The sequence below is a fragment of the Erinaceus europaeus genome, chromosome 2 (genome assembly GCF_950295315.1).
Source record: "Erinaceus europaeus chromosome 2, mEriEur2.1, whole genome shotgun sequence".
Lineage (NCBI taxonomy): Eukaryota > Metazoa > Chordata > Mammalia > Eulipotyphla > Erinaceidae > Erinaceus > Erinaceus europaeus.
Genome location: NC_080163.1, coordinates 195193531 through 195219168, shown reverse-complemented (window position 1 = coordinate 195219168; position 25638 = coordinate 195193531). Strand labels below are relative to the sequence as shown.

General features: G+C 50.4%; 1 protein-coding gene across 7 annotated transcripts; it reads left to right on the top strand.

Moving 5' to 3' along the window:
• Positions 1 to 527: 527 nt before the first annotated feature.
• CCDC61 (coiled-coil domain containing 61) lies at positions 528 to 25242 on the top strand. 7 transcript variants are annotated; one of them, XM_060186124.1, is made up of 14 exons: positions 528 to 660; positions 7689 to 7847; positions 7988 to 8070; positions 15816 to 15973; positions 17581 to 17742; positions 22083 to 22293; positions 22389 to 22471; positions 23165 to 23334; positions 23439 to 23514; positions 23737 to 23921; positions 24015 to 24093; positions 24292 to 24349; positions 24678 to 24753; positions 24864 to 25242. In XM_060186124.1, the coding sequence occupies exons 2-14, from the start codon at positions 7700 to 7702 to the stop codon at positions 24959 to 24961; spliced, it is 1587 nt and encodes a 528-aa protein (XP_060042107.1). In that variant the 5' UTR covers positions 528 to 660; positions 7689 to 7699; the 3' UTR covers positions 24962 to 25242. The 7 variants fall into 7 exon arrangements, with proteins under 7 accessions (XP_060042107.1, XP_060042109.1, XP_060042108.1 ...); XM_060186126.1 differs by lacking the exon at positions 528 to 660 and adding an exon at positions 2571 to 2729 and having other exon boundaries at positions 24681 to 24753; XM_060186125.1 differs by lacking the exon at positions 528 to 660 and adding an exon at positions 2572 to 2729 and having other exon boundaries at positions 23740 to 23921.
• The last annotated feature ends 396 nt before the right edge of the window (positions 25243 to 25638 follow it).

Below are 25638 nucleotides of genomic sequence, written 5' to 3'. Positions count from 1 at the left end.
TTGTTGCTGACTCACTGGCTCAAATTAGAGGTTCATTCTCTTGCTGTGTGATCCTGGCTCAGTGGTTGTACTCCTCTGAGCCGGCCTTCTCAGTGGCAAAACAGAGATGATTCTACGCCTATATTTAGGGTTGTTACTTAAATAAACCGAAACCTCTAAAGAGCTCAGTGCAATCTTGGAATGCACTGGGTGGTGATTAACCTCAACCAGTCTTTAAATTGGGAACTTCAAGTCTTCCGTATTTTCGACCAACATATCGCAGTACGCACGCGCGCCCGATTCGCCCCTCCGGGTGGCCCCTCCCCGCAAGCGTGGCCCACCCGCGGCGGGGGCGGAGTCAAAAGGCTACTTCCTGGATTCTTTCCCTTCCAGGGACCACCCTTCTTGTATAACTGGCACAACGAGAAGCCAATCACAATTAAGAAAAGACCGACGACCTTACTCGAGGGAAACCCCTTTTCCGAGTTGGCCAATCGCAAGCTTTGGAGGGCGGTGTCTTTTCTGGGATGGGACAGAGTGACGAGCGTCTGTATTGACTTATGGAAACAGGGTGACGAGGCGGCTATGACCAATCAAAAGCGAGAAGCCCGCGTCCTGGGGGGAGTGGCTGGAGCTACGGCAGTTGAACCGCGCTCGCGAGGCGGGGTGTCGGCGGAGAAGGTGAGAGGCGGCGAGATCGGCGGGTGCGCGGGGCCGGGGTGACCGTCCTGGAAGGGGTGGGGGAGGGGGCGCCGTGGGAGGCGGGAGATGCACTTGAACACGGAGGGGGGGCGCGCTTTAAAGTGGGATCGTGAAGCAGCGGGCAGTCTGCGAGTCGGGGGGAGGTGTTGGTATTCTGCAGTAGGGTCTTTAATGGAGCATTGTGTGGAGAACGCGAGACAGCAGGTGACAAAGTACAAAAATGGCTTTTGTAATGCAAGCTTGCGATGCACCGGAGGGTTCATTGAGCTCGAGGATTATTTACCTTGCAATGTATTGGGGCGGGTGGGGGGCGGGATCTGCGATGAGCTCGAGGCAAGAAGAGCAGGTGAAAAAAAAAAGTAGCAATATTGCAATATTGGGAAGGGGACGAGGAGAGTCCAGGTTGGACTGTGTGCGCTTGGCACCCATTCGGGGTTTGACGTTGAAGCACCTCTTGAAAGTCTCTGGCAGCTTTACGCGTGGAATAAGAGCTGTCCCCAGCATGGCACGCAGCCGGGGGGTTGATGCTCTGCTTCTCACTCCCTCTCCCTCTCCATAAGCTCACACGTGCAGAGAGGGTTTTGAGAGTTGGGTCGCCTCACTTGGAATGTTGACCTCAGTCACTGACGATCACAGTGCTTTGAGACCAACTCTATTCATTATTAAAAGAAAAGAAAAAAAAAAGAAAAGAAAAAAACAAGCCACGATTTCATCTAGTAGAGCAGAAAGAGAACCAGAGCATCACTCTGGCAATTAATCATATGCAGTGTCAGGCATCAAACTTGGCACCTGCAAGTCCTCTTCCTCCTCCTCCTCCTCCTCCTCTTCTTCCTCCTCCTCTACCTCTTGGGCTGCTGGGCCAGTTGTTGAACCCTCTGTGCCTCAAGCTGATGGTCAGGAGGCCCTCACCTCTCCTCTGTATATGCCACTCACCCAGTGACCCGACTCAGTTGCTAGACCTCAGATGGTGTTCATTCATCTAAAGATACTTCCAGTCTGGAGCTGTCTCCGCTGAACTCCAGACTCATTTATCCAGTGGCTGATTCTTCTCTACTCAGAAGTCCCACCTTAAAGTCTAGACGTTAAAAGACCTGTCTGAAGTCAAACATATGAATTTCCCTCCCCTTCAACCTTCAGTCACTCTCTCGATTACTTCCCCCCCCCCTTTTTAACTTCTTTTAAAAAATATTCCTTTATTCCCTTTTGTTGCCCTTTTTTTGTTGTAGTTATTGTTACTGATGTCATCATTGTTGGATAAGACAGAGAGAAATGGAGAGAGGAGGGGAAGACAGAGAGGGGGAGAGAAAGATAGACACCTGCAGACCTGCTTCACCGCCTATGAAGCAACCCCTCTGCGGGTGGGGAGCCTGGGGCTCCAACCGGGATCCTTACACTGGTCCTTGTGCTTTGCACCACCACGTGCGCTTAACCGCTGTGCTACCGCCAACTCCCTTCTCTCTCCATTTCTTTCTGTCTTATCTAACAACGGCGACATCAATAACAATAAAACAAAACAAAACAAAAAAACAAGGGCAACAAAAGGGAAAATAAATAAATAAATATATATATATATAATTTAAAAAAAATTAATCTTTATTGTATAGAAATAGTCAAAAACTGAGAGGGAAGGGGGAGACAGAGGAAGAGAGACAGACAACTGTAACTGCTTCACTGCTCGGAAAGCAGGTAGGGACCAGGGGCTCAAACCCAGGTCCTTGTGCATTGTGACATGTGCTCAACCAGGTGCGCCACCACCCGGCCCCTCAACCTTCAATCTCTACATGCAGTTGATGGCACTTCCACCCCTTCAAGCCCTCCAGGATAGATACCTTGGTGTTACCCTTCATGCCTCCTTTCCTCACACCCACCTGTGGTTCATCATTCAGCAGACTTCACCGACTACTTCGAGAACACAAGCCAGAATTCAGTGGGGCCCCGTCTTGTGACTACATGTTCCTACCTGGTCTGTCGCAGTGGCCTCTCTTCACTGGGCTCCTGCTGTCTGCCTCTGACCCAGCTGTCATAGGTGGGGTCCTGCTAAAACACAGGTCAGATGGTATTTGTTGCTGTCTGTCATCTGAATCCTCCTTGCCAAGCCCAGAGAGCCACACTTGATCCAACACCCTACTTGTTGCCCTCAATTCCTGCCACTCACTGCTCAGGCATTCTACTTGGCTTTTCCCTCAGTTCCATCATGCCTCTGTTCAAATGTCAACTCCATGCAGACCCTCACTGATTGTCCAGTCTTGAAGAGCTGGCAGTTCCTGGTCCACATGACTTCCATCTCTTTTCCTAATAGTTACAACCACCCTTTTTTATACCAGTTTCTGTTTATAGTCACTAGAATGTTAGTTCCTTGTGGGTATAGAACTCAGCACTTATGCTTCAGAGGTATTACTTTCCCTATAGCACCATTACTTCTGTTTCTCGTGGCGGGGGGTGGGGGGAAGTCCTCCTTATGTTCTAAGGCAGGCTGGGTTGTTGAACTGGGAGGGCCTTCCTTGGGTTGGGGGGCAGTTTGCAGGGTCAAGAGGGGATCATAAAACGGGGCAGATTTGGTGGCTCAGGGCAGATGATCTTAGCTCTAGTTTTCCCTAGGGAGCTAGTAGGAAATGCAGATTCCTGGGCTGGCCCCAGAGATTCTGCTTCTGTAGGTAGGGTCCATGGCTGGGAGCCTGCATTTTCCTCAAGCACCCTGGAGTGAGACTGAAGGCCTGCAGCCCTCACTTGAGAAGTGTTCTGGCCTCAGAGCTTTAAACTCTTTCTCTGTGCCTTCCCCACTGCCACCCTCCCCTCATACACACAGCCCTGGCTAGTGCTGGGGACCTTGCTGATAAAGGTAGCTTCTCATCCAGCCTGGAATTCAGGGAGGGCTTCCTGCAGGAGGGGACCTGAGCTGCTACTTGGAGGATGACAAGGGGTAAACTGAGGGTAGAAGACTTTGCTATACCTCTTGTGCCTAGGGACCCCATATATCCTGGCATCACCCATTCATTCATTCACCTATCAGGCCCTGATGGGTGCCAGGCCCAGGGTACCGAAGATACAAGCATGACCAAGATGATTGTCCTCATGGGCTCCTTGGTTCTTGTCAGCTGACTGCACAGATGGTGACAGCTGACTGAGGGCCAGACACTATTTGAAGCACTTTTGTGTATTAACTAATCCTCACAATCATTCTATGAGGTGGGATGCTATCATTCCCTCTGTACTGACAGGGAAAGGCCCCAAGAGGGCAAGTTCACATGGTGGGTAAGTAGTGGGAGCAGAATTTGACCCAGGGACCCCACAGCCTTTGGTAAGCACCGTGTTCGTGGTGAGGCTGCATTTGGCTCAGTCCTGGGAGGGAAAGGAACAGAAACTAATGGAAGGATCTGGAAGGTTGCCAGGGGGAAAGCATCTGGGTAATGAGTAGGGGGACAGATGTCCCAGTTGTTTACTGCATGGGCCCAGGCGGGTCTCAGTCTCATCCAAATAGAGGACGAGCAGCCTGAGGGTTGGCGCACTGGATAAAGCCTTGAACTTAAAAGCATGTGGTCCTGAGTTCAATTCTACTGGCTGATGCCCTTGTTCTCTTTCTCACTCTTTCTAATGTAAATAAATAAATAAATAGAGTTTAGTACTGGGACTGGGGAGACAGCATAATGGTTATGAAAGAGATGGCCATGTTTTAGGCACTGCAGTCCTAGCTTTGATCCCCAGCACCACCATAAGCCAGAACGGTCCTCTAGTTAAAAAAATAAATAAATAAATAAATAAAGATCTGGAGATGGGTGCCTGTCTGGAATTTTGGGGCTTCAGCAGCTGTCCTTCAGCCTTTAAGGATCTGTGGGACTGGGGAGATATCTTAGCACAGGACTTGCATGCTAGAGGCCCCAGGTTCTGTCCCTCGCACTACACATGCCAGAGCTGAGGGGTGCTCTGGTCTCACTCGATAGACAACGTGTGTTGGGTGGGCAGCTCGCTGTAGGGGAGAGTTCAGCCTGACCATGGAGGGGTGCTGATAATGGTGGGGTGCCACAGAGTGAGAGAACCCCATCAGTGGTGGGGCTGGACTTTGTGGGTGCAGTGGAAGCGGTTGTATTTGTCTTTGGGGGAAGGAGGGAGGGGTATGTGGGTGGGGTGAGGCATCTCAGCACCTCTCTTGAGGGCTGAAGTTAGAAGTAGCCAGTTTGGTGGTCCGGGAGGTGGCACAGTGGATAAAGCATCGGACTCTCAAGCATGAGGTCCTGAGTTCAATCCCCGGCAGCACATGTACCAGGGTGATGCCTGGTTCTTTCTCTCTCCTCCTATGTTTCTCATTAATAAATAAATAAAATCTTTGAAAAAGAAAAAGAAGTACCAGTTTGGGACACTGGACATGGAGAGGGGATATTTGTCGCCTTAGTGAAAGATGAGAGACAAGTGGTGGGGGTGGGGGAGGGCTGGGAAATTGAGAGGGTGTGTGATGGCAGAAGCCTCGGGACCTGGGGTGTTTGTATGGGGAAGCAGAATGGGACACTGGGGTGGGGGTGTCCACATTGCCTGGGGTAGAGGCATGCCTGTTGACATCAAAGCTAGGAGAGACTTGGGGCCACTGGTCTCAGAGCAAGGACGGGCATGCAGGTAGGGGGCTGGGGAAGAGGGGGTGTGTGGCAGGAGGGAGGAAGGGGCTCAGATGTGGGGACTCCAGCAATGGTGGAGGACCAGGGGTCAGGACCAGCCTTCCACAGGGGATGAGGGGGACTGATACCTAATTTTTTTTTTTTGGGGGGGGGGAACAATCCAGGTGAAATAATCGGACAACTGAATACAGGCTGAAGGTGGACAAACAGGCGAAATCCATCAGAGTGGGGGTGTAGGCAGAGTATGGGGACACCAGGAGAAAGGGGGCGCTGTTGTACGGAGGAAAGTGTAGGTACTTCACACCCCTCTCCCTAATTTGGGAGAGTAGCGTGGAAAGGAGGGCTTTGGGGAGGGGGTGAGGGAGCGGGCAGGTTTCTGAATGTAGCAGAAATGGGGGTGGCAAGGCTGCAGTGCAGAGGGAGGTTCTGCAGAGAAGCGGGGGACGGGGTGGAGTGGAGCCCCAATGTCTCTCTGGCTATTAGGGGTCTGGGAAGGAAGGTGGAGCTGGAGGGGGTATGTGGTCGATTCTCTCAGCAATTGCTGACCTGGTGGCTGGAGGTTCTAGGTGGGGGAGCAAGGTGTGTGTAAAGCCGAGCAGGATACTGGGGGCCTGAATATCTGGGGGCCCAGGCGCAGGCTGGCGACACGGGGCGGGGGGCGCTGGGGAAAGAGGGCAAGGTTGGCAGTGGGGTGGGGAGAGATGGGGCGAGCCCCCTTACTCCTCTGTCTCCTCTGGGGTACGTGTCCCCCGAGTGGGGCGCCGGGGCATCCGGTCTCTGCAATTCCGCGCGGTTCTTTAGAAGTTGAGCGACTTCCCTGAGGCCCCTGGAACTGGGGCGGTGCGCCCGCTGATTGGCTCGGGCTCCAGGTGGGCGGGACCAATGCTGCCGGGCTCATGCTTTGTGAATCCCCCAAGTTAGTTCTGTGAGATGTGTAGCTGTTTGTTTGCTCTTAGATCTGGATTTTATTGTTATTATTGTTGTTATTTGCTGAGAATTCCCGTTTACACGATTCCACTGCTCTCGGTGAACTCTTTATTCTAATAGAGAGGGAGAGACAGGGAGAGAGACTTCAGCTCTGTCGCACCCCATGTGAAGTTTTCCTTTTGCTTGATGCACCTGTGTGGTAGCCTGGGGCTCAAACCCAAGACCTAATGCGTGGTAGAATGTGTGCTTTACTGGGTGAAATCACCTCCCGCTCCTCACCCCCCCTCCAGTATACTCGAAAGTGAAGACATCAAGATCCAGGAGAGATTAAGTCACTTGCCATGTGCACAAAGCTGAACCTGGGCAGTCTGGGGCTCCCATTCCGAAACGCTCACCTCTTAGATCCACACTAAAGGAGGCTAACCCTTCCCTCCAGCTCCTAGTAAGATTTACACTTAAGAGGAGGTGCTTAGGCTTGCAACAGGCTAGTTCATGAAGTCAGCTACCCAGTCCATCTACATGATTATCACGCTAACTGTTCTTTCAGCTTGACCTCATTCCCTCAACAGGTAGCCTTCAGTCTCTTCAAATGCCAGCTCCTCAGATAGGCCTGCCCTGACACCCCATGTTTAAAATCTTCCCCACGTGGCATTCTGGTACAGAGTGGGACTTGCAGGCAGGGGCTCACTCAGATGAATAATCTAAAAGGAAGACAGACAGACAGTCCAAGCCCCTGGTCCCCACTTGCAGGGAGAAAGCCTCACAAGCGATAAAGCAGTGCTGCAGATGTTTCTCTTTATCTCCCCACTCCTCACAGGTTTTTTTTTTTTCCTTCTGTCCTATCAAATAAAACAAGTAAACAAGTGCATAAAAGAAGAAAGGGAAGAAAGACTCAGCCTGGGAGGTGGAACAGCAGGTAGAACGCTCAGGTAGAATTGCAAGCATGGGGCTCTGGGTTCCATCCTTGGCATCACATATGCCAGAATAACGCTGTGGTTCTCTGCCTCTCTTTCCCTTTCTTGTTAATTAATGAATAAAATCTTTTAAAAAATTCTGCTCCTCTTGACCTCAGTACTCTTTGTACCCTTGCCCCTTCTAGTTTGATTCTTTCCTGCACAATCATTGAATGAATGGATAATAATGAATATGTAAGGAGGATAAGGATTCATAATTCAGTAGTATTAATGTGGGGTTCCCCCACTGGCGAACATACACCCTACGAGCCAGCATGAATTGGGGTGCAGTAATAAGCAGGGCACACACAGTATTTTCATGTGTGGTATCCACCTGCTCGCTCATGGCAATCTTATGCTGTTGGTGCCATCATTACACCCCTTTCCCTCATGAGGAAGTTGAGGCACTGTGAGGTGGAACTGAAGCTGGTCAACAGTGGAGCTTGCGACTGAGTTCTGACCTCCCAGCTCTGAGCTGGGGCTCTCAGCCCCTGAGTCTCTGTCTCTGTTTCTCTGTCTGCAGTGATCCTGGCCATGGACAAGCCGGCTGGCCTGCAGGTGGACTATGTCTTCCGGGGTGTGGAGCATGTCGTGCGGGTGGCCGTGTCCGGGCAGGTGCTGGAGCTGGAGGTGGAGGACCGGATGACAGCTGACCAGTGGCGGGGCGAGTTTGATGCCAGCTGTGAGTCTGCCTACCCTCCCCCCATCGGCTTCTGCCATTGGGATCCTGCTCACCTGCCTCTTTCTTTTGGCCAGAGGGTCTCTAAGGTGGTCAGGGGACAAGGCTTATCCCTCAGGAAGGATTTCTCTGCCATTACACAGTCATTGAAGATTTGACTCACAAGACGGGGAACTTTAAGCAGTTCAGCATCTTCTGTAACATGCTGGAGTCAGCCCTCACTCAGGTAGGTCTTGAGGTTGGGGGTCAAGGGAGGCTTCTGTCCCCTGCACCCCTGTGGGGTGTGTATGCCCACACTGCATGAAAGACCCCCTTCCCTTCCTTTCACCGAAGGCCTCTCTTTTTTTTTTCTTTTCTTCTTCTTCAAGTTTAAGTGGCTTATTCTGATTTATCTATTTTATTATTATTATTATTTTTTTTTTACCAGAGCATTGGGTTAGCTCTGGCTTATGGTGGTGCTGGAGATTGAACCTGGGAATTCAGAGCCTCAGGCAGGAAAGTCTTTTGCAGAACCACTGTGCTACCTCCCCTGAATAATTGTTATCTTTTAAAAAAAATTTTATATTTATTTATTCCCTTTTGTTGCCCTTGTTGTTTTATTGTTCTGGTAGTTATTATTGTTGTTGTTGATGATCTTGTTGTTGTTGGATAGGACAGAGAGAAATGGAGAGAGGAGGGGAAGACAGAGAAGGGGAGAGAAAGATAGACACCTGCAGACCTGCTTCACTGCTTGTGAAATGACTCCCTTGTAGGTGGGGAGCCGGGGGCTCGAACTGGGACCTTTACGCCTGTCACTGCGCTTTGGTCCACGTGCGCTCAATCCGCTGCGCTACCGCCTGACTCCCAATAATTGTTCTTTTAACTTATTTATTGGCACCTGGGTTTCAGATATGTGCAATATTAACACTCCCAGCAAATTCTTCCCCTCCCTTTTAATATCAGGTAAAGATAGAGGAAGTGGTAGGCAGGGGAGATAACATAATGATTACAGAGACTCTCAGGCTCCAAAGTCCCAGGTTCAGTTCTCCACACTAAAAAAGAAAAGAAAAGAAAAAAGTAGAGGGGTACACCTGGTAAAGCTCACATATCACCAAGAACAAAGATCAGGGTTTCCACTTCTGGTTCCCATCTGCAGGAAGGAAGTTTCATGAGCAGTGGAACAGTGCTGCAGGTGTCTCTCTTTCTCCTTCCTCTACCAATTTCTTTATGTTTCTCTAAGGGGGAACAAAAAAAAAAATAAGAAGAAGAAAGAAAAGGCCCCAGGGAGTAGTGGAGTCATCATGCAGGCACTTATTCTTCTGGCGTTTGCCCTTCTTCCGTAGCCAGTCAACAGCGTCAGGTTGAGCTTGATGTCTGCTTGTTGCTGGCTTTGAAAGTGACTGGGATCCATGTGGATTCAGTCAGCTAGGAAGGATCGTCAGTTTCCCCAATGAATGGGTACTCACGGGATGCACCTGAACCCCAGCAGTAACCCAGGTGGAAAACAAATGAAGAGACAGAGAGGAGAGACTCCTACAGGCCTGCTTCACCACTTGGGAAGTTTCCCCCTTGCAGGTGGGGACCAGGGCTTGAACCCAGTTCCCCAGGCATGATAACCTGCACTCTTTACCAGGTGCACCACCAGGGATCCCTATGATTTTTATTTTTTTGTTGATCTGTTTCCCAAGATATTTTGTAACCTGCTTTTGAAAGACCTAGTGGGGACTGGGGAGACAGCCCAGTGGTTCTGCAAATGACGTTCAAGTCTGAGGCTCTGAGCTTCTGCGTTCAATACCCAGCCCCATCAGTAATTTGTGCCCATTTTGCAGCATTGGTCACTTGGAAAATAGGAGTTGACGGTTATGCACGTCTTCCAAATGTTAGCATATTTCATTACTCAACAAGAAAGAAATCACATCGATTTGTTTATTTATTTTATTGCCACCAGTGTTATCGCTGGAGCTCAGTGCCTGCACAATAAATCACCAATCCTCGTGGTTCTTTTTTCTTTTTTTCCCTCCCTCCCTCCCTCCTTTCCTTCCAGTCTTAATTTCCTTCTTTATCTCTCTTTCTTTCTCTTTTTATTGATTTAATAACGATTGAAAATCCCATAGGGTAAGAGGGGTACAATTCCACACAATTCCCACCACCAGAGTTCTGCATCCCATCCCCTCCATTGGAAACCTTCCTATTTATCCCTCTGGGAGTATGGACCCAGGATCATTATGGGGTGCAGAAGGTGGAAGGTCTGGCTTCTGTAACTGCTTCTCTGCTGGATTTGGGCATTGACAGGACAATACATACTCCCAGTCAGTTTCTGTCTTTCCCTAGTGGGGTAGGGCTTTGGGAAAGTGGGGATCCAGGGTACATTGGTGAGGCCATCTGCCCAGGGAAGTCAGGTTGGTGTCATGTTAACATCTTGGTGGCTGAAAAGCATTAAGATATAAAGCAGAAGAAATTGTCGAATAATCAGGAACTTAAAGGGAAAAATATAGCAGATGAGATTAGGGGTGGTCTCCATTTTGTAAAAAGCTAGGAAGTCTATTTTAGGTATATTGCAAGGGGCCCATGGCTTTATTAATTTTTACCTGATCCGACAGCTTACATGGAGGGGGGCTAAAGCTATTGTCTGGGGAGATGGGAACAGGACTAGAAGCTGGATCAAGGAAGAGAGTATCTCCCAAATATGGGAAAAGTATATATATCATTAACTGTAAACCCCATCAATCTGATCTGGGGCTCATATTCAACATAGGAACCTGTGTAACCTCTGCATCCCTTTATGTTTGAGCTTGCATTCTGTGGTCATAGCTAGGAACATTCTAGGCTGCACTCATTTCGGGACCTGTCTTCTTTGAGTGGGAGCATATGTTGACCCAGCCTCTCTTTGGAGAGTGGGGTAGTCCCCACCATTGTTATTTTACATTGAGGGCGAGGTCCTGTAGAGGCCCACAAGAGGATCTATGATGCTGTTCCTGATAGAAATGACCAGCGATGGTGGAGAGAGGGATCTGTTAGAGGTCTAGGTCCATCATATATCTATGTGGGAATCCCAGGATTCCCTGACCAGGGTCCCGGATGATGGGGTGGCCTGGTAGTGACCAAAAGAGTCATCATGAAAGTATGTGAGTCTCTTGCCCTTAACCAGCTTTTGTAGTCCTTACTTAACTTAGACTTAGAGTGATCGAGGGAAGTGAAACAGGAAGTGGGTGAGGAGGGTATCTAGGTCTAAGTAGAAGCTGTTTGATTAAGTACTTTATGACTTCCTTCCTTCCCTCCTTCCTTCCTTCCTTCCTTCCTTCCCTCCCTCCTCCCCTCCCTCCCTCCCTCCTCCCCTCCCTCCCTCCCTCCTTCCTTCCTTCCTTCCTTCCTTCCCTCCCTCCCTCCCTCCCTCCCTCCTTCCTTCCTTCCTTCCTTCCTCTCTTTCTTTTCCTCTAGCCACTTGGGCATGGTGCTGGCACTACGAATTCACTGCTTCTGGTGGCCTTTTCCCCTCCTTTTCATTTTATAGGACAGATAGAAATTGAGAGGGGAGGGGGGATAGAGAGGAATAGTGAAAGATAGACCCTTGCAGCTCTGCTTCACCACTTACAAAACCTCCCTCTGGGGTCATTTCACAAGTAGTGAAGCAGGTCTGCAGGTGTCTGTCTTTCTCTCCCCCTCTCTGTCTTCCCCTCCTCTCTCGATTTCTCTCTGTCCTATCCAATAACAAGGACAGCAACAACAACAATAATAACAACAACAATGATAAACAACAAGGGCAACAAAAGGGAAAAAATAGCCTCCAGAAGCATTTGGGTTTGTAGTGTAGGCACCGAGTAACCCTGGAGGCAAAAACCAAAACACTTCCCCCTATAGGTGGGGAGCAGGTCCTTGAACCCAGGTCCTTATGCATGTCCTTTTGCGTAGTACTATGTGCACTTACTATGTGCTACCGCCCAGCCTTCCTTCCTTCCTTCCTTCCTTCCTTCCTTCCTTCCTTCCTTCCTTCCTTCCTTTCTTCCTTTCTTCTAGTTTTTGTTTTAAGAGAGACAGAAATTGAGAGGGAGGGAGACTGAGAGACGCCTGCAGCACTGCTTCTCTGCTTATGAAGCTTCTCTTCTGAAGGTGGCCTTGAACTCAGGACCTTGTGCATGGTAAATTGTGTACTCTACTGGGTGCCCCGTTACCTGGCACTTTTTTTTTTTTTCGCTCAATTGAACCAGCACCCTGTAATTGGAAGTCTGTGCCCCACCACCAAGAGGCACCCCAACTCCCACGCTGGTCCATCTTTCACTGATCTGACCTGCCCAGGAAAGCCTTTCAACTTCAAGAAGCCATGAGTGTGTGTGGGTATGGGGTGGGGTGGGCAGACGCAGTGTTCCAGAATTCTGGCTTTTGCTTTGAAGCTTATCACCTGTGACAGATACCCTGTGCTGCTTTTCTTGAAGTGACAGGCTCACTTTGTGCGTTTCTGAGGCAATGCCTGCTGTGCACCCGAGTCTGAATAACTGTCATTTAGTCTGTCAGTCTTTTGTGTGAGCACAACGTTCCAGGAACAGTGGGTGATCTCACTCAAGATCTGACTGGGTGACTGTCTGGCAGGAGACCGTTGCTCTGCTCTGGCATTAGGCAGGGTGTGCTGTCCCTACTGACACAGAGTAGGAAAAGCTATGTACTGAATGGTCAAGTTTCCATGGAATGGGGCCTGTGAGATAGCTCACCGGGTAGAGAACACTTGACCGTGTGCAAGGATCTGGGTTCGAGCCCCCAGCCACCACATGCAAATGGGTAGCTTCACAAAGAGTGGAGCGGTGCTATGGTGTCTCTCCTATATCACTTTTTCCTTCTTGTTTTTATTTTTAATATAATTTATTTATTTTGGATAGACACAGAAGTTGAAAGGGAAGGGTGAGATAGATAGATAGACAGACAGACAGGCAAACCTGATGTACTATTTCCCCACTCATGAAGCTTCCCCGCTGCAGGTGGGGACTGGTAGCTTGAACCTGGGTCTGTGCACACTGTAATGTGCGCATCCAACCGGGCGCACCACTGCCCGGCCCCTTTTCTCCTCTTTCTTTTTTCCTTCCTTTCTCTCCTTCCTTCTTTCTTTCTTTTTCCCCCTTCTTTCACTTAGGAACATGCAGTCAACAGAGAAGTTCTACTATAAAGATATTACAGATATCCTTGTGATTCTTTGTTTTTCTTTTCTCGGCCTCAAATCCTGATCTGTCATTGGTGCTCAGTGCCTGCACAACAAATTCACCACGCCCAGTGGCCATTTTCTTTTCTTTGACAAGACAGAGAGAAATTGAAAGGGGAGGGGAAGAGGGAAAGAGAGACACCTGTAGACCTGCTTCACTATTGGTGAAACTTTTCCCTGCAGGTGGGCATCAGGGACTTGAACCCAAGTCCTTGCACATGGTGTCATGTGCGCTCAACCAAGTGTGCCATCCCCTGACCTCCTGTCTCTCACTTTCCAGCTGAGAAAAGGAAAGAGTCTGTCACAAGTGGTGGAATTGTGTGGGCACAGAGCCCCAGTGATAATCCTGATTAAAAAAAAAGTGAAAGATCTTTATAGCTTAATTGGGAACATGCTTAAGTCTCTTTGCTTAAATAATTATTTATTTATTCCCTTTTGTTGCCCTTGTTTTACTGTTGTAGTTATTATTGTTGTTGTTATTGATGTCATTGTTGTTGGATAGGACAGAGAGAAATGGAGAGAGGAGGGGAAGACTGAGGAGGAGAGAAAGATAGACACCTGCAGACCTGCTTCACCGCTTGTGAAGCGACTCCCCTGCAAGTGGGGAGCCGGAGGCTCGAACTGGGATCCTTATGCTGACCCTTGCACTTTGCGCCACCTGCGCTTAACGTAAGAGACTGAAGCTCCTAAGCCCTGGTTCAACCTCCAGCACCACCATATATCAGAGCTGAGCAGTCCTCTGGTCTCTCTGTGTCTTTCTCTGTATTTCTCTCTCATTAAAATAAAAGACATTAAAAAAAAAAGAAAAACTATATATATATTTGGATAAAGACAGAAATTTAAAGGGAAGGGGAGATAGAAAAAAGATACCTGATAGAGACAGAAATTGAGAGGGAAGGAGAGATAGAGAGGGAGAGAAAATGAGAGACACCTGCAGTCCTATTTCATGATGTGTGAACCGTATCCCTGCAGGTAGGGACTGGGTGACTGAGCCTGAGTCCTTACACATGTGAACGTACATGCTTTACTGGGTGATTGAGCCTGAGTCCTTACACATGTGAACGTACATGCTTTACTGGGTGCACCACTGTCTGACCCCATAACTTGATTTTTTAAAAGTATTTATTTGTTGTTTGATGAGAGAGAGAGAGAGAATAAGCAATAGAGAAAGGGACCAGAGCACTGCTCAGCTCTGGCTTGTGGTGGTGATGAGAATTAAACTTGGGACCTCAGAGCCCCAGGTATGGAAGTCCAGTATGCGACTGCTGCTCTGTCTTCTTGCCTCATAATGGCTTGTTTTCTGCGGGACTCTCTGAAAGGGATGGGGGTTGTGGGGGGGAACACCCCCCCCCATGAAAAGCTTTACCAGTGAACTTTTAAAATATTTTGTTACTTTAAAATCTGTTGATGTATTTTGCATTTTATGTGGATCTCTTGCTTATTTTTTGCTGCCAGGGTTGTTTCACTGGGGTTTCACACTTGCGTGATTATATTGCTTCTGGCAGACATATTTTATTCTTTTTTTAGATAGAGGGTGACAGACAGAGATGAAGAGAGACAGAGAGGAGAGACACTTTGCCACCCACTACTCCACCACATGCTCAACTTCCCTCGTGTGTGGTGCTCCCATGTGGTGGCTGGGGACTCATACCCAGGTTCTCTCTTGCTCATGGCAGTGAGTACTCTGCTGGCCCCAGGAGTATTTTATTTAATTAATTTTTAAATATTTATTTATTTTCCCTTTTGTTGCCCTTTTTATTGTTGTTGTAGTTACTATTGTTATTGTTATTGATGTCATCAATACATTACATGTTGGATAGGACAGAGAGAAATGGAGAGAGGAAGGAAAGACAGAGAGGGGGAGAGAAAGATATAGACACCTTAGACACTGCTTGCGAAATGACTCCCCTGCAGGTGGGGAGCTGGGGGCTGGAACCGGGATCCTTACTCCGGTCCTTGCGCTTTGCACCACGTGTGCTTAACCCGCTGCGCTACCGCCCGACTCCCTTTTATTTTATTTTTTTAATGCTGGGCTGGGAAGCAAGAAATATGGCTTAGCTGGTAGGTGTCTGCTTTGCCATGTGTGGTCAAGTTTGAGCCACAGCTGTCAAGGAAGCTCTGGTGTCATGGTGTCTCCTTTGTCTTCCCGCCTCTCTCTCTCTCTCTCTCTCTCTCTCTCTCTCCCTCTCTCTCCCCCTGTATGAAAAAGTTGGTCTGGAGTTCTGAAATTGTACATTGCTTATTTCTCCTTCCCTCCTGGTAGTGTTGTGGCCACAATATATTTGATGCCATTGACTTGCCACTGACAGCATAACAGCCAGAGTCCCTGGCTCTGAAGAAAAAGAAAGAATGAGGGAAGGAAAAAAGAAAGAATGAGGGAAATTCGGCCTGGTACACGTGTCACATCACTGAGCAGCCTCACAGGCTCTTTTTGTTTTCTTTCATTTTGAGAGAGCGGAGAGAGGGAGAGAGAGAGATGAGAGACACCACTGCCCCACCATTCATTCCTGGAGCTCCTTCAGTGCTATTCATGGCTCCCCCATGCGGTGCTGAGGCGTGAGCCCGGGGTCTGGTGCATGGATGGTGAGGTGCACACTCTCCTGGGAGCTGTCTCCCTGTCCCTATATAGATCTCTCTCTCACCCACTTGGTAATGCCACACATGGCTTGGAAAACAGTGGCTTATGGAGTCATGCAGCTTCCCCAGATGTTGGTCCATCTCACCCGTGGGATGGTGTGTGGTGGTGGTGGTGGGGGGCTGTGGTCTGGCCACCTGGCTCTCACGGTAGCTTCCCCTTGACCCCCCAGAGCAGCGAGTCAGTCACCCTCGACCTGCTGACCTACACGGACTTGGAGTCCCTGCGGAACCGGAAAATGGGGGCTCGCCAGGGATCCCTGGCCCCCAGATCGACCCAGCTCAACTCCAAGCGCTACCTGATTCTCATCTACTCCGTGGAGTTTGACAGGTGGGGGGGGGGGTGCAGGGAGAGGACACGGCTGGCAGGGGGGAGAGGAGGTGGTGGGGCTTCAGGACCCCAAGGCCCCAGGACCAGGTGGGGCTGTGGCCTCGGCCTGACCTTTGGCATCTGGAGTTCGTAGCATGTGGTATAGACTCCTGTTCCAAGGAGCAGCATAGCTATTGCATCACTGATGCCTTGAACAGACTGCAGTGTAGCCCTTTGTTAGGTGTCCGTATTGGTGGCTAGTCTGCGACTAGGGGGAGGGGGCATCCTTAATGTGGTTGCCTTTGGCTTCATCTTCATCTCTTCTTGGTCACCGCTGAGCCCCCAGCCCTTGTCTCTGGTCAGAATTGGAGGAAGAAGTCCGTGCTTGTTAACTGCATCTGCCACTGAAACAAATTTTTATTTGTTTATGAATGGAAGAACAAAACCCAGAGCGTCACTCTGACACATGCAGTGTGGGGGGATTGAACTCAGAGACTCAATGCCTGCAATGTTCAATTCATTGTGCCACCTTCTGCCATTTTTTTGAATTTTATCTTTATTTATTTGATTTTATTTAATGAGAAAGAGATATAGATAGATAGACCAGAGCACTGGTCAGCTCTGGTTTATGATGGTGCTGGGGGTTGAACCTGGGACGTCGGAGCCTTCGGCTTGAAAGTGTTTTTGCATTTCCATTATGCTATCTCCCTAACCCCCTATCTGCCATTTTTTATCACAAAAGCCACAGCATTCCCAGAAGATTCCCACCACATTTCCTATCATATTGGGCTAGAGGGGCCATGTGCAGGGAATGCTGGGAGAATGACTAGCTGGCTTTCCAGTCTGGGTTGTGGGAGGTCAAAGGGGGAGCGAGTTGGGACCATGGATATGTTAGGTACCGTTAGGTATCCAGAGGACCATGTCTGCCCTGTCTTTTTTTTTTTTTTTAAGTTTTTAAAAATTTTATTTCTTTCTTTTCCCTTTTTTTGCCCTTGCTTTATATATGTTTTTTTTCTATTATTTATTTATTCCCTTTTGTTGCCCTTGTTTTTTTATTGCTATAGTTATCATTGTTGTTATTGATGTCGTCATCATTGTTTGATAGGACAGAGAGAACTGGAGAGCGGAGAGGAAGACAGAGAGGGGGAGAGAAAGACAGACACCTGCAGACCTGCTTCACCGCTTGTGAAGCGACTCCCCTGCAGGTGGGGAGCCAGGGGCTGGAACCGGGATCCTTACACTGGTCCTTGCACTTTGTGCCACGTGCGCTTAACCTGCTGTGCTACTGCCCGACTCCCTGCCCCATCTTTTGTTAGCTGTTGGGTCTACTTGCAGGAGTTTTTCTGTTGATGAGTAGCATCACAGGGCAGTTCCTCATGTCGTCTTACCTCTCCTGGGCCAAAGGATGACCCAGGCAGATCTAGAATCTTCCACTGTGGAGTCTGAATCAGCCTGGTCTTGGCTGCCAGCAACACGCTGCCAGTGTCTTCTCCACGGACACTGTGTCAAGGAAGTCACCTTAAGGCTGCACTGGTGGGGCTGCTGATATCAGTGCTTCTGCAATTTAGGAGAAAGGCTGGGGGGGATCCTGGCTTCTGAGATGCCCTGGTTCTGATCCCCCTCCTCAGGATTCACTACCCGCTGCCCCTCCCGTACCAGGGCAAGCCGGACCCCGTGGTCCTGCAGGGCATCATCCGCTCGCTGAAGGAGGAACTGAGCCGCCTCCGGGGACTGGAGGGTCAGGACGTGCGGGACTCCCGGGAGATGGAGATCTGGCACCTGCGGGAGCAGTGAGTGTCTGGAGGTGTTGAGAGGTGTGGGGGGGGCTGGGAGGGGGTGAGTGGGGGCATTCCCATCATGCACTGAGGGGCCTGTGCTGGGTACATTGGGATGACTGTCATCACTCTGCCTCTCCCCCATACTTACTCTTATTTATTTATGTATTTATTTATTGTTTAGGGGAACAATGATAGTTGTCACGTGAGCTTTCCTATTTATAATAATAATATAAATAATAATATTACTTTAATATAGGGTGCCAGAAGCTGACCTCTTTAGGCCAATTATTACTTTTGTTTAAAGATTCAATTACTTATTAATGAAAGAGAGAAGGAGATAAAGAGAGAATCAGAGCAGCATGTGCAATGCCGGGGGTCATACTCAGGACTCCAAGCTTAAAAGGCCAATGCTTTTGGCTAGTGAGGTAGTATAATGGCTATGCAAACAGCCTTTCATGCCTGAGGCACCAAAGGGCCTAGGTTCAATCCCCAGCACCACTATGAGTCAGAGCTGAGCAGTGCTCTGGCCTTTGAACCTAGGACCTTAGGTACTGTCCATGGTGCTGCCAATGCTTGAACCCAGGGCCTTCATTAAGGCATGTGCTCTACCAGGTGAGCCAGACCCTGGCCCTTCCTCCCCCCCATACATACATTCCTTCTTGCTAGTGGTTCAGACAGGGAGAGGGTGACTGCTGGCAGTCTCTAGCCCAGGACTGAGAGCTCTGTGCTGGCAGTAGCAGAAGCCTTCTGTCACCTTCTCTCCTGGGGAGAAAGCTTGTGGGCTTCCAGATTTCCTGGAAATAGTGTGGGGACTACTGGGAGGCACAGGACAAGGTGTGTGTGTGTGTGTGTGTGTGTGTGTGTGTGTGTGTGTGTGTGTGTCTTCAGATCTTGATGGGCATGTGCTGTGCGATGTTATGTGTCTGTGTGTTCCCAAAACTGACCACAAGGTGGCGCCATTTCTCAGTCTGCACCACCAGCATCTGCAGAGGAGGTGATTTCACCCTCACTGCTAGACCGTTTTTGCTTCCCAACCTATAGTTAGTCTACATGTGAATAGTTAAGCATCCCAATGTTGTTATTGGAAAGAGTGTCCTTTCTCTGCTGCTTGGCTATTGGTGCCTGCATTGTAATTGTGTTTACACATAGGTGAGTCTTGATTGGCTTCTGCTGCTACCACTATAATTACTGCATCTTTAAAATATATACAATAGCCATAGCTTTATAAGCAGTCTGATATTGGGCCAAGAAAACCCTCTCATTCTTGCTTTTCATTTTCAAGAATTATTTTGTTGTTCTTGGTAATGAGTATATTCATAGACATTTCAGCATTGAGAGGTTTTTCAACTTAAAACTTTTAAAACCTGCCATTTTCTGTTGGTATTGGGTTGACTTTATAGGACAGTTAATTGAGAGGTGACTCTTAATTTTTTTCCCCCAGAGCACTGCTCAGCTCTGCTTTATGGTGGTGCAGGGGGACTGAACTCTCAGGTGTGAGAGTCACTTTGCATAACCATTATGCTATCTACCCCCGTCCACCTACTTAATTTTTTTAGAAAGATATTTATTTGATTTATTTTAGAGAGGAGAGAGAAATTAGAGCACTGCTCAGCTCTGGCACATGGTGGCGTTGGGGATTGACTGGAACCTGGGGCATGAGTGCATCTAGTATGTTACTGCTGTGCTCCCGAACCCCTTACTTAAATCTTCTCTAATGTCTCAGTTGTGTTTCTCCACTGCAGCAATTATTAGTTATTACTTGCTTCTTCTCTCTCTTGGTTCTTCTGTTAGTGGTTATTTTAAATATAAATTACATCGATGTTTGTATTGATACTTACATATTGATTTCTTTAGCAATTTCAGACAGTTTTTTTCTAAGGACTCACTGGCATATTCTTTCTGATTTTCAGCACTTAGTCATTTCATCTGCAAATGACTGGTATTTTTTGCCTTCTTTTCTAGCACAACTTTGAGGAGTAGTAAGAGAGAGGTGGCTTCTTTGTCTTGTCCTTGAGTTTCAAGGTCAAACTCAGTGTTTTTCTGATCCCTAACTGATTTTAATTTTCAGGCAACGTAACAACCTTGTTAATGTAGAGTTTTAGCGACTACTAATGAAGTAGATAGATTTTTTTCAGTAACAGGCAAGATTAACAAACTAATTCTGGGGCTGTGTGATGGCACACCTGGCTAAGTGCACTTGTCACGTGCTGCAGGTGTTTCTCTGTCTCCTTTTTCTTTCTACCTCCCACCTCCCTCTCGGTTTTTCGCTGTTCTGTAAAATAAACTAGTTTTAAAAAATTAAAAGAAAGCAATTGAATTCTATAATTGTTGTTATTAGCTGGAATTCTTCAATAAAGAAAAGCATCCTGTCATTAACTGATGTTCTCTTAGAAGCATATATCCTATGGGAAAGGCATGATCAGTGCTTGATACTTTCTTTCTGCTTAACTTTTGCAAGAATAAAAAGTTGGTTCTCTTTCTTTTTTTCTGTTGTCATTGTGGCATCACTGCTCTGAGCTGACTTTTTCAGAAAAGATGAGAGAGATAGAGACAGAAGGGAGAGAGGAAGACACCCACAGTGTCAATCTTCCTCCAGTGGTGGGCAGGCTCAAACTTGGGTCACATGCATGATGAAGCAGGTGCAGTATCCAGGTGAGCTATTTGCCACTTCAGTTGGTTTTATTTGAATCGTCCATAGAAATCAGTGAGTCTACTTTTTATTTTTTTAAAATATTTATTTATTCTCTTTTGTTGCCCTTGTTGTTTTATTGTTGTAGTTACTATTGTTGTTATTGATTTGTCGTTGTTGGATAGGACACAGAGAAATGGAGAGGGGGGAAAGATAGACACCTGCAGACCTGCTTCACCGCCTGTGAAGCGACTCCCCTGCAGGTGGGGAGCCGGGGGCTCGAACCAGGACCCTTATGCTGGTCCTTACATTTTCTGCCACTTGTGCTTAACCCGCTGTGCTACCGCCGACTCCTACTTTTTTTTTTTTTTTAGCCTCCTTATGAACTCATGAATTTGAACTTGATTGAAATATGTTGTTTTCCTATGATTGTGAAGAATTGCCACAAACTAGGTTGCTTCTTTTTCTTGCTTTTTTCTTAGGGCTGGGTGTTGGTGCACCCTGTTGAGTGCATATGCTGTGGAAGGACCTGGGTTCAAGACCCTGGTCCCCACACACAGAGGGAAAGCTTCGGGAGCCATAAAAGCAGTGTGGCCAGTCTCTTGCTTTCTCTTCTGTATTGATTTGTTTGTGTTTCTCTCCAGTAAATAAATGCTAAATTAAAAAAAAAACGAAAACCCTTATTATTATTATTTTTACAATTCTGGAGGTGGGGAGTCCAGACAAAGCTGGGGAAACAGCCTAGTGATTTTGCAAAAGACTCTCATGCCTGATGTTTCAAAGTCCCAGATTCTATCCTCAGCACCACCATAAGCCAGAACTGAGCAATGCTCTGGTCTTTCTCTCTGAAATTCTTTCTCATTAAAATTAAATTTAAAAATCATAAAAAAATATTTAAAAGAGAGAGAAAGAACAAGTTGTCAACTGTGCTGTTTGGTTCTCATCCTGCCTGGATTGTCTTAGGACCCCATCACACCAGTCTCTGTCTCTATGATCTGCTGCTTTCCCTGCTCCTGTTTCTAATCCCCCCTTTAAACTGTGGTTATATTTAGGGTCCCCTCTGATAATCGAGGATCATCTCTTAGCAAAGTGTTCAGTCAGTTTTGTGCAGGCCTGCAATTTGTCATATAAGGGAACATTCACAGGTTGCAGGGATTAGCATGTGCCTCTCTGGGGTTGGGGGGCTGCTGTGTGTTTGAATCCATGATTCAGTTCAGGTGTTGCTGTTGGGGCTCATCTTGTCTTATATTTGGCCCCTAGAAACACCTTCCTGTTGACTCTTCCATCTTTTGGAAATGATCCCATTCTCTGCTTTCTCACACAAACAGAACATTGTATTTCAGGTGTACGACGTTTAGATGTCCTCTACCCAGCAGGAGCCACACTGTGCAATAATGTCATTTTCTCAAGAAAGATACTGAGTGCATAGGTGACCTGGGATTTGCATTTTAGAGTCCGCCAGTGAATGGGAGGCAGTGAGGTCTGGCCGGGAGGCTGCAGGCAGGGCCTGGGCGCCAGGCTTCAGGGTGCAGAGGACAGACAGATGGATGATGCCTTTTTTGGAAATAGGTAGGATGGGTGTGGCCATGGCGGAGGAGGAAGAGGGACGGTGACCGAGCTCCCTCTTCTCCACTCCTGGGGGAGGTGAGTGAGAATGACAGCAGTGAGATCACTCCCCTCGGCGCCCCCAGCACCCGCTCTCTTCCCTCAACCCCCACCGCAGGGTGTCGCGCCTGGCGGCCGAGAAGCGCGAGCTGGAGGCGCAGCTGGGCCGGTCGCGGGAGGAGGTGCTGGCCGGCCGGCAGGCGCGCCAGGAGGCCGAGGCGCTGCGCGGGCTGGTGCGGGGGCTGGAGCAGGAGCTGCGGCAGGAGCGCGGCGTCGGCTCCCGGGGCTCGGGCCGCCGCAGCCAGGACTGTCACCGCCTGGCCAAAGAGGTGAGGCTTCGGGGCAGGCCGGCGGGGTGGGCTCACGGCGGGCTGCGGACCTCGGCCTCCCTGCCGACCTCCGCGCCCCTGTCTCCTCCCCGCAGCTGGAGGAGGTGAAGGCGTCGGAGCGGAGCCTGCGCGCCCGACTGAAGACGCTGAACTGCGAGCTCGCACTTTATAGGCGGGGGTGAGGGGCGGGCGGGGCCTGATGGGTGTAGCCTGATTGGTGGGGTGCGGCCAGATGGGCGGGGCCTCGCCGGGTCGCAGAAGCCTGGTCTAGGTAGTGGTGGGCGGGGTCTGTTATGATGGGCAGGCCCTGAAGGGTCCTTGGGAAGCTTGGCCTGGAGTTGGGGGGGGTTGTCTGGGTATACAGTTGACTAAGAGCATGGCTCAGGAATTGGGGGTTCCTGTTGGCATTTAAAAAATATATTTTTATTTATTATTGGATAGAGAAATTGAGAGGGGAGGGGGAAATAAGAGAGGGAAAGACACCTGCAGTCCTGCTTCACCTCTCGTGAAACTTTCCCCCTGCAGGTGGGGACCAGGGGCTTGAACCTGGATCCTTGTGCACTGTCATGTGTGCACTTAACCGGGTGTGCCACTGCCTGGCCCTTCTGTTGGCAATTTTTTTTGGGGGGTGGTGCGAGGCGAAAAATTGGCAAGGGCTCCCAGGGAGATGTGGAAACTCTTAGGAAGAACGACCTGGTGAAGAGAGGTGTAGGGAGGTGACATTTTATTGGGGTGGGGGTGGTCCCTGGGTCTCTGTGGGGGCGGAGCCTGCACAAAGGTAGAGAGAGAGAGAGAGAGAGAGAGAAAGACTCTGCTCAGGAAGAGGCTGGGGCTGGTTTTCTGGGTCACTGATGGTATCCCATGCCCCCAGGAGACGGACTCCGCCGGTGGCGCCGCCCCGGGCGCTGGAGGACCGGGTGTCCTCATCCCGGGAGCGCTCCACGTCGCGTGGCCGAGGTGCCACCCGCTCCTCCTCCCGGGAGAGCGGCCGCGGGGGTCGGGGTCGAGGCCGCCCCGCCCGCCCCTCGCCCTCACCCACAGGTCTGTGCCCACCCCGCCCTGCCCGTGGAAGAGGGGGGCTGTGGGTGTGGGGGGAGGGCCACGGAGGCGGCATCTCATGAAACCCCCTCCCGGCACCGTCTTAGGTGGTCGCGTGGCCCGCTTCGACCCCACAGCCTTTGTGAAAGCCAAGGAGAAGAAACAGAGAGAGATCAAGATGAGGTTAGCGCCCTTGTCCTCTTCATCCGCCCCTTAGGTTTCCCATCTGTCTCAAGGCACCTGCCACCTGTCCCCTCTGCCTGTCCCCTTCCTGACCCCTAACCCCCACATCCCGACCCCCGGGCTCGGGATGCTTTTTCCCGTCTTAGACCTACTGACCTCAGGTGGGTCCCCAGGTGCAACCCTTTGTGCGCAGCGACGCCCTCCCTCCATAGGTGGAGGGCACAGGTGCCGCGTCCCTTACCCGCCCCGCCCCGCCCCCAGGCAGCTGCAGCAGCAGCAGCGGAACCGACTGGGCAGCGGCGGCAGCGGGGACGGCCCGTCCGTCTGGTCCCGCCAGACTCGACCTCCAGCCGCCCTGACCGGCCGAGGGGACGAGGCTAAGCGCTCTCGGAACCGCAGCTCCTCGGGTACCGCGGGGGCGGGACGGGGTGCGGGCGGGGCGGAGTGCGGACGGGGCGGGGTGCGGGGGAGCCTGACCCGCGCTGCCCCCCTCCCCCCAGTGGATAGTTTCCGCAGCCGCTACTCGTCCGCCAGCTCATGCAGCGAGCTCGAAGACTTCTCGGAATCCCTCTCCAGAGGGTAAAACTTGGCGGGGATTGGGGGATGGAGGAGGGAGGAGAGGACCGCCTCCCGAAGGGTGTCTGGGGAGACTGGAAACAGCCCTTTGCAGGGAGATTGGGTGATAGAGGTGAGCCTGGAAACCGCCGGGGGACCTGGGGGGGGTGGGCCAGTGCTACAGCCCTCCTGCTTCGGCCCCTGATCGCTTCCTCCTCTCAGCATCCGCCGGCGCCGAGGGAAGCCCCCCAGCCCCACGACCTGGACCCGGCCCAACATGGTGGGTGTCTTTCCTTGGCCTCATGAGGTGGGGCAGCCCCCACCCGCAGAAGCTGCAGCCCCCTTTCTCCTGTGAGTTATTCGGGGTTCAGGTTGCAGAGGTGACTTTCAGATGCCGCTGGACATTGAGCTCTGGATTGGAAGGGAGATTGGACTAGGGGCACCGGCACCGGGCTCAGTGTGTCAGCTGGCTAGTTTGCATGGAGATGCCCAGTGGGTGTCAGTCCTTGTCTTCTCCCGGGATCTTAGGGTCAGCATCTCCGGTGAGATTTGGGGTGCAGGAATAGAGGGAAGGTGCCCGACCCCGTCTCCTGCTTTCCCCCCTGCAGCAGAAACCCACCCCCGTGGAACGCGGCCGCCATCAGAAACGCCTGAGCAGTTCGGGGGGCTGGGTTCCCATCAAAGGTGAGCCTGGCAGCCCACAGGGCTGGTACCGACCGAACAGGTTGGCTCCGCCCCCCCCCCCCAGCCCCCCAACTCTCTGGACTTCTCACTTCTTCATCCCCTCCTCCTAGAATACAGCTCTGACCACCAGGCTACCGACATGGCCGAGATAGACGCCCGCCTGAAGGCCTTGCAGGAATACATGAACCGGCTGGATACGAGGTCGTGACCTCGGAGAGTGTGGACAGACAGACCGCCCTTCCAGCAGCAAAGGCCACTGTTCCACCCTTCTCACTCTCGGGGGGGCGAGGCCAGGGGCGTGTCCGTCAAGCCCCGCCCACCAATCTCCGGTCCTATTGCTCTGCGAGTTACTCCAGGCCCCGCCCCTTCGGTGTCCCGGGGTCTCAGATGGGGAGGTCCCGCCTCTGCCCTCCCCCAGGTATTGGATGCTGGGGGGGGGAGAGGGGGTGGAGTTTGTATGCTATGTAAATAAATGTATTTACCTTTGGGGTCCCTGGCTTTAAGAGGGCAAGGAGGGGGCGGCTCTTATCTCTGGGTGTGTGGGCCTGAGACGCAGAATGAGGTTCAAGCTCCAGAAAGACAGTAACAAAACAATGAAACGGAGGTGTAGGAGGGTGTTTGGGGAGTGACAGTGAGTTGCCCAGCCCCCAGGGTGTCTTCACTGGGGGTGGTGGGAAGCAACCCCAGAGGCTATTGGTGGCATTGGGTGACATCAGGGCCCACTGGATGCTGACTTCTGCGCTGGGATATGAGACCTGTGGGTTCTGAGCTGGGAAATTGTGGAATCGTTGGGGTCTTAGTTCAGGGCTGGGAGTTTGGGTTGTGAGCCCCAGCAAGGACCAGGTGCTGGGAGGCAGGTTCCCTGCGGGAGATGAGGGTGTGCAG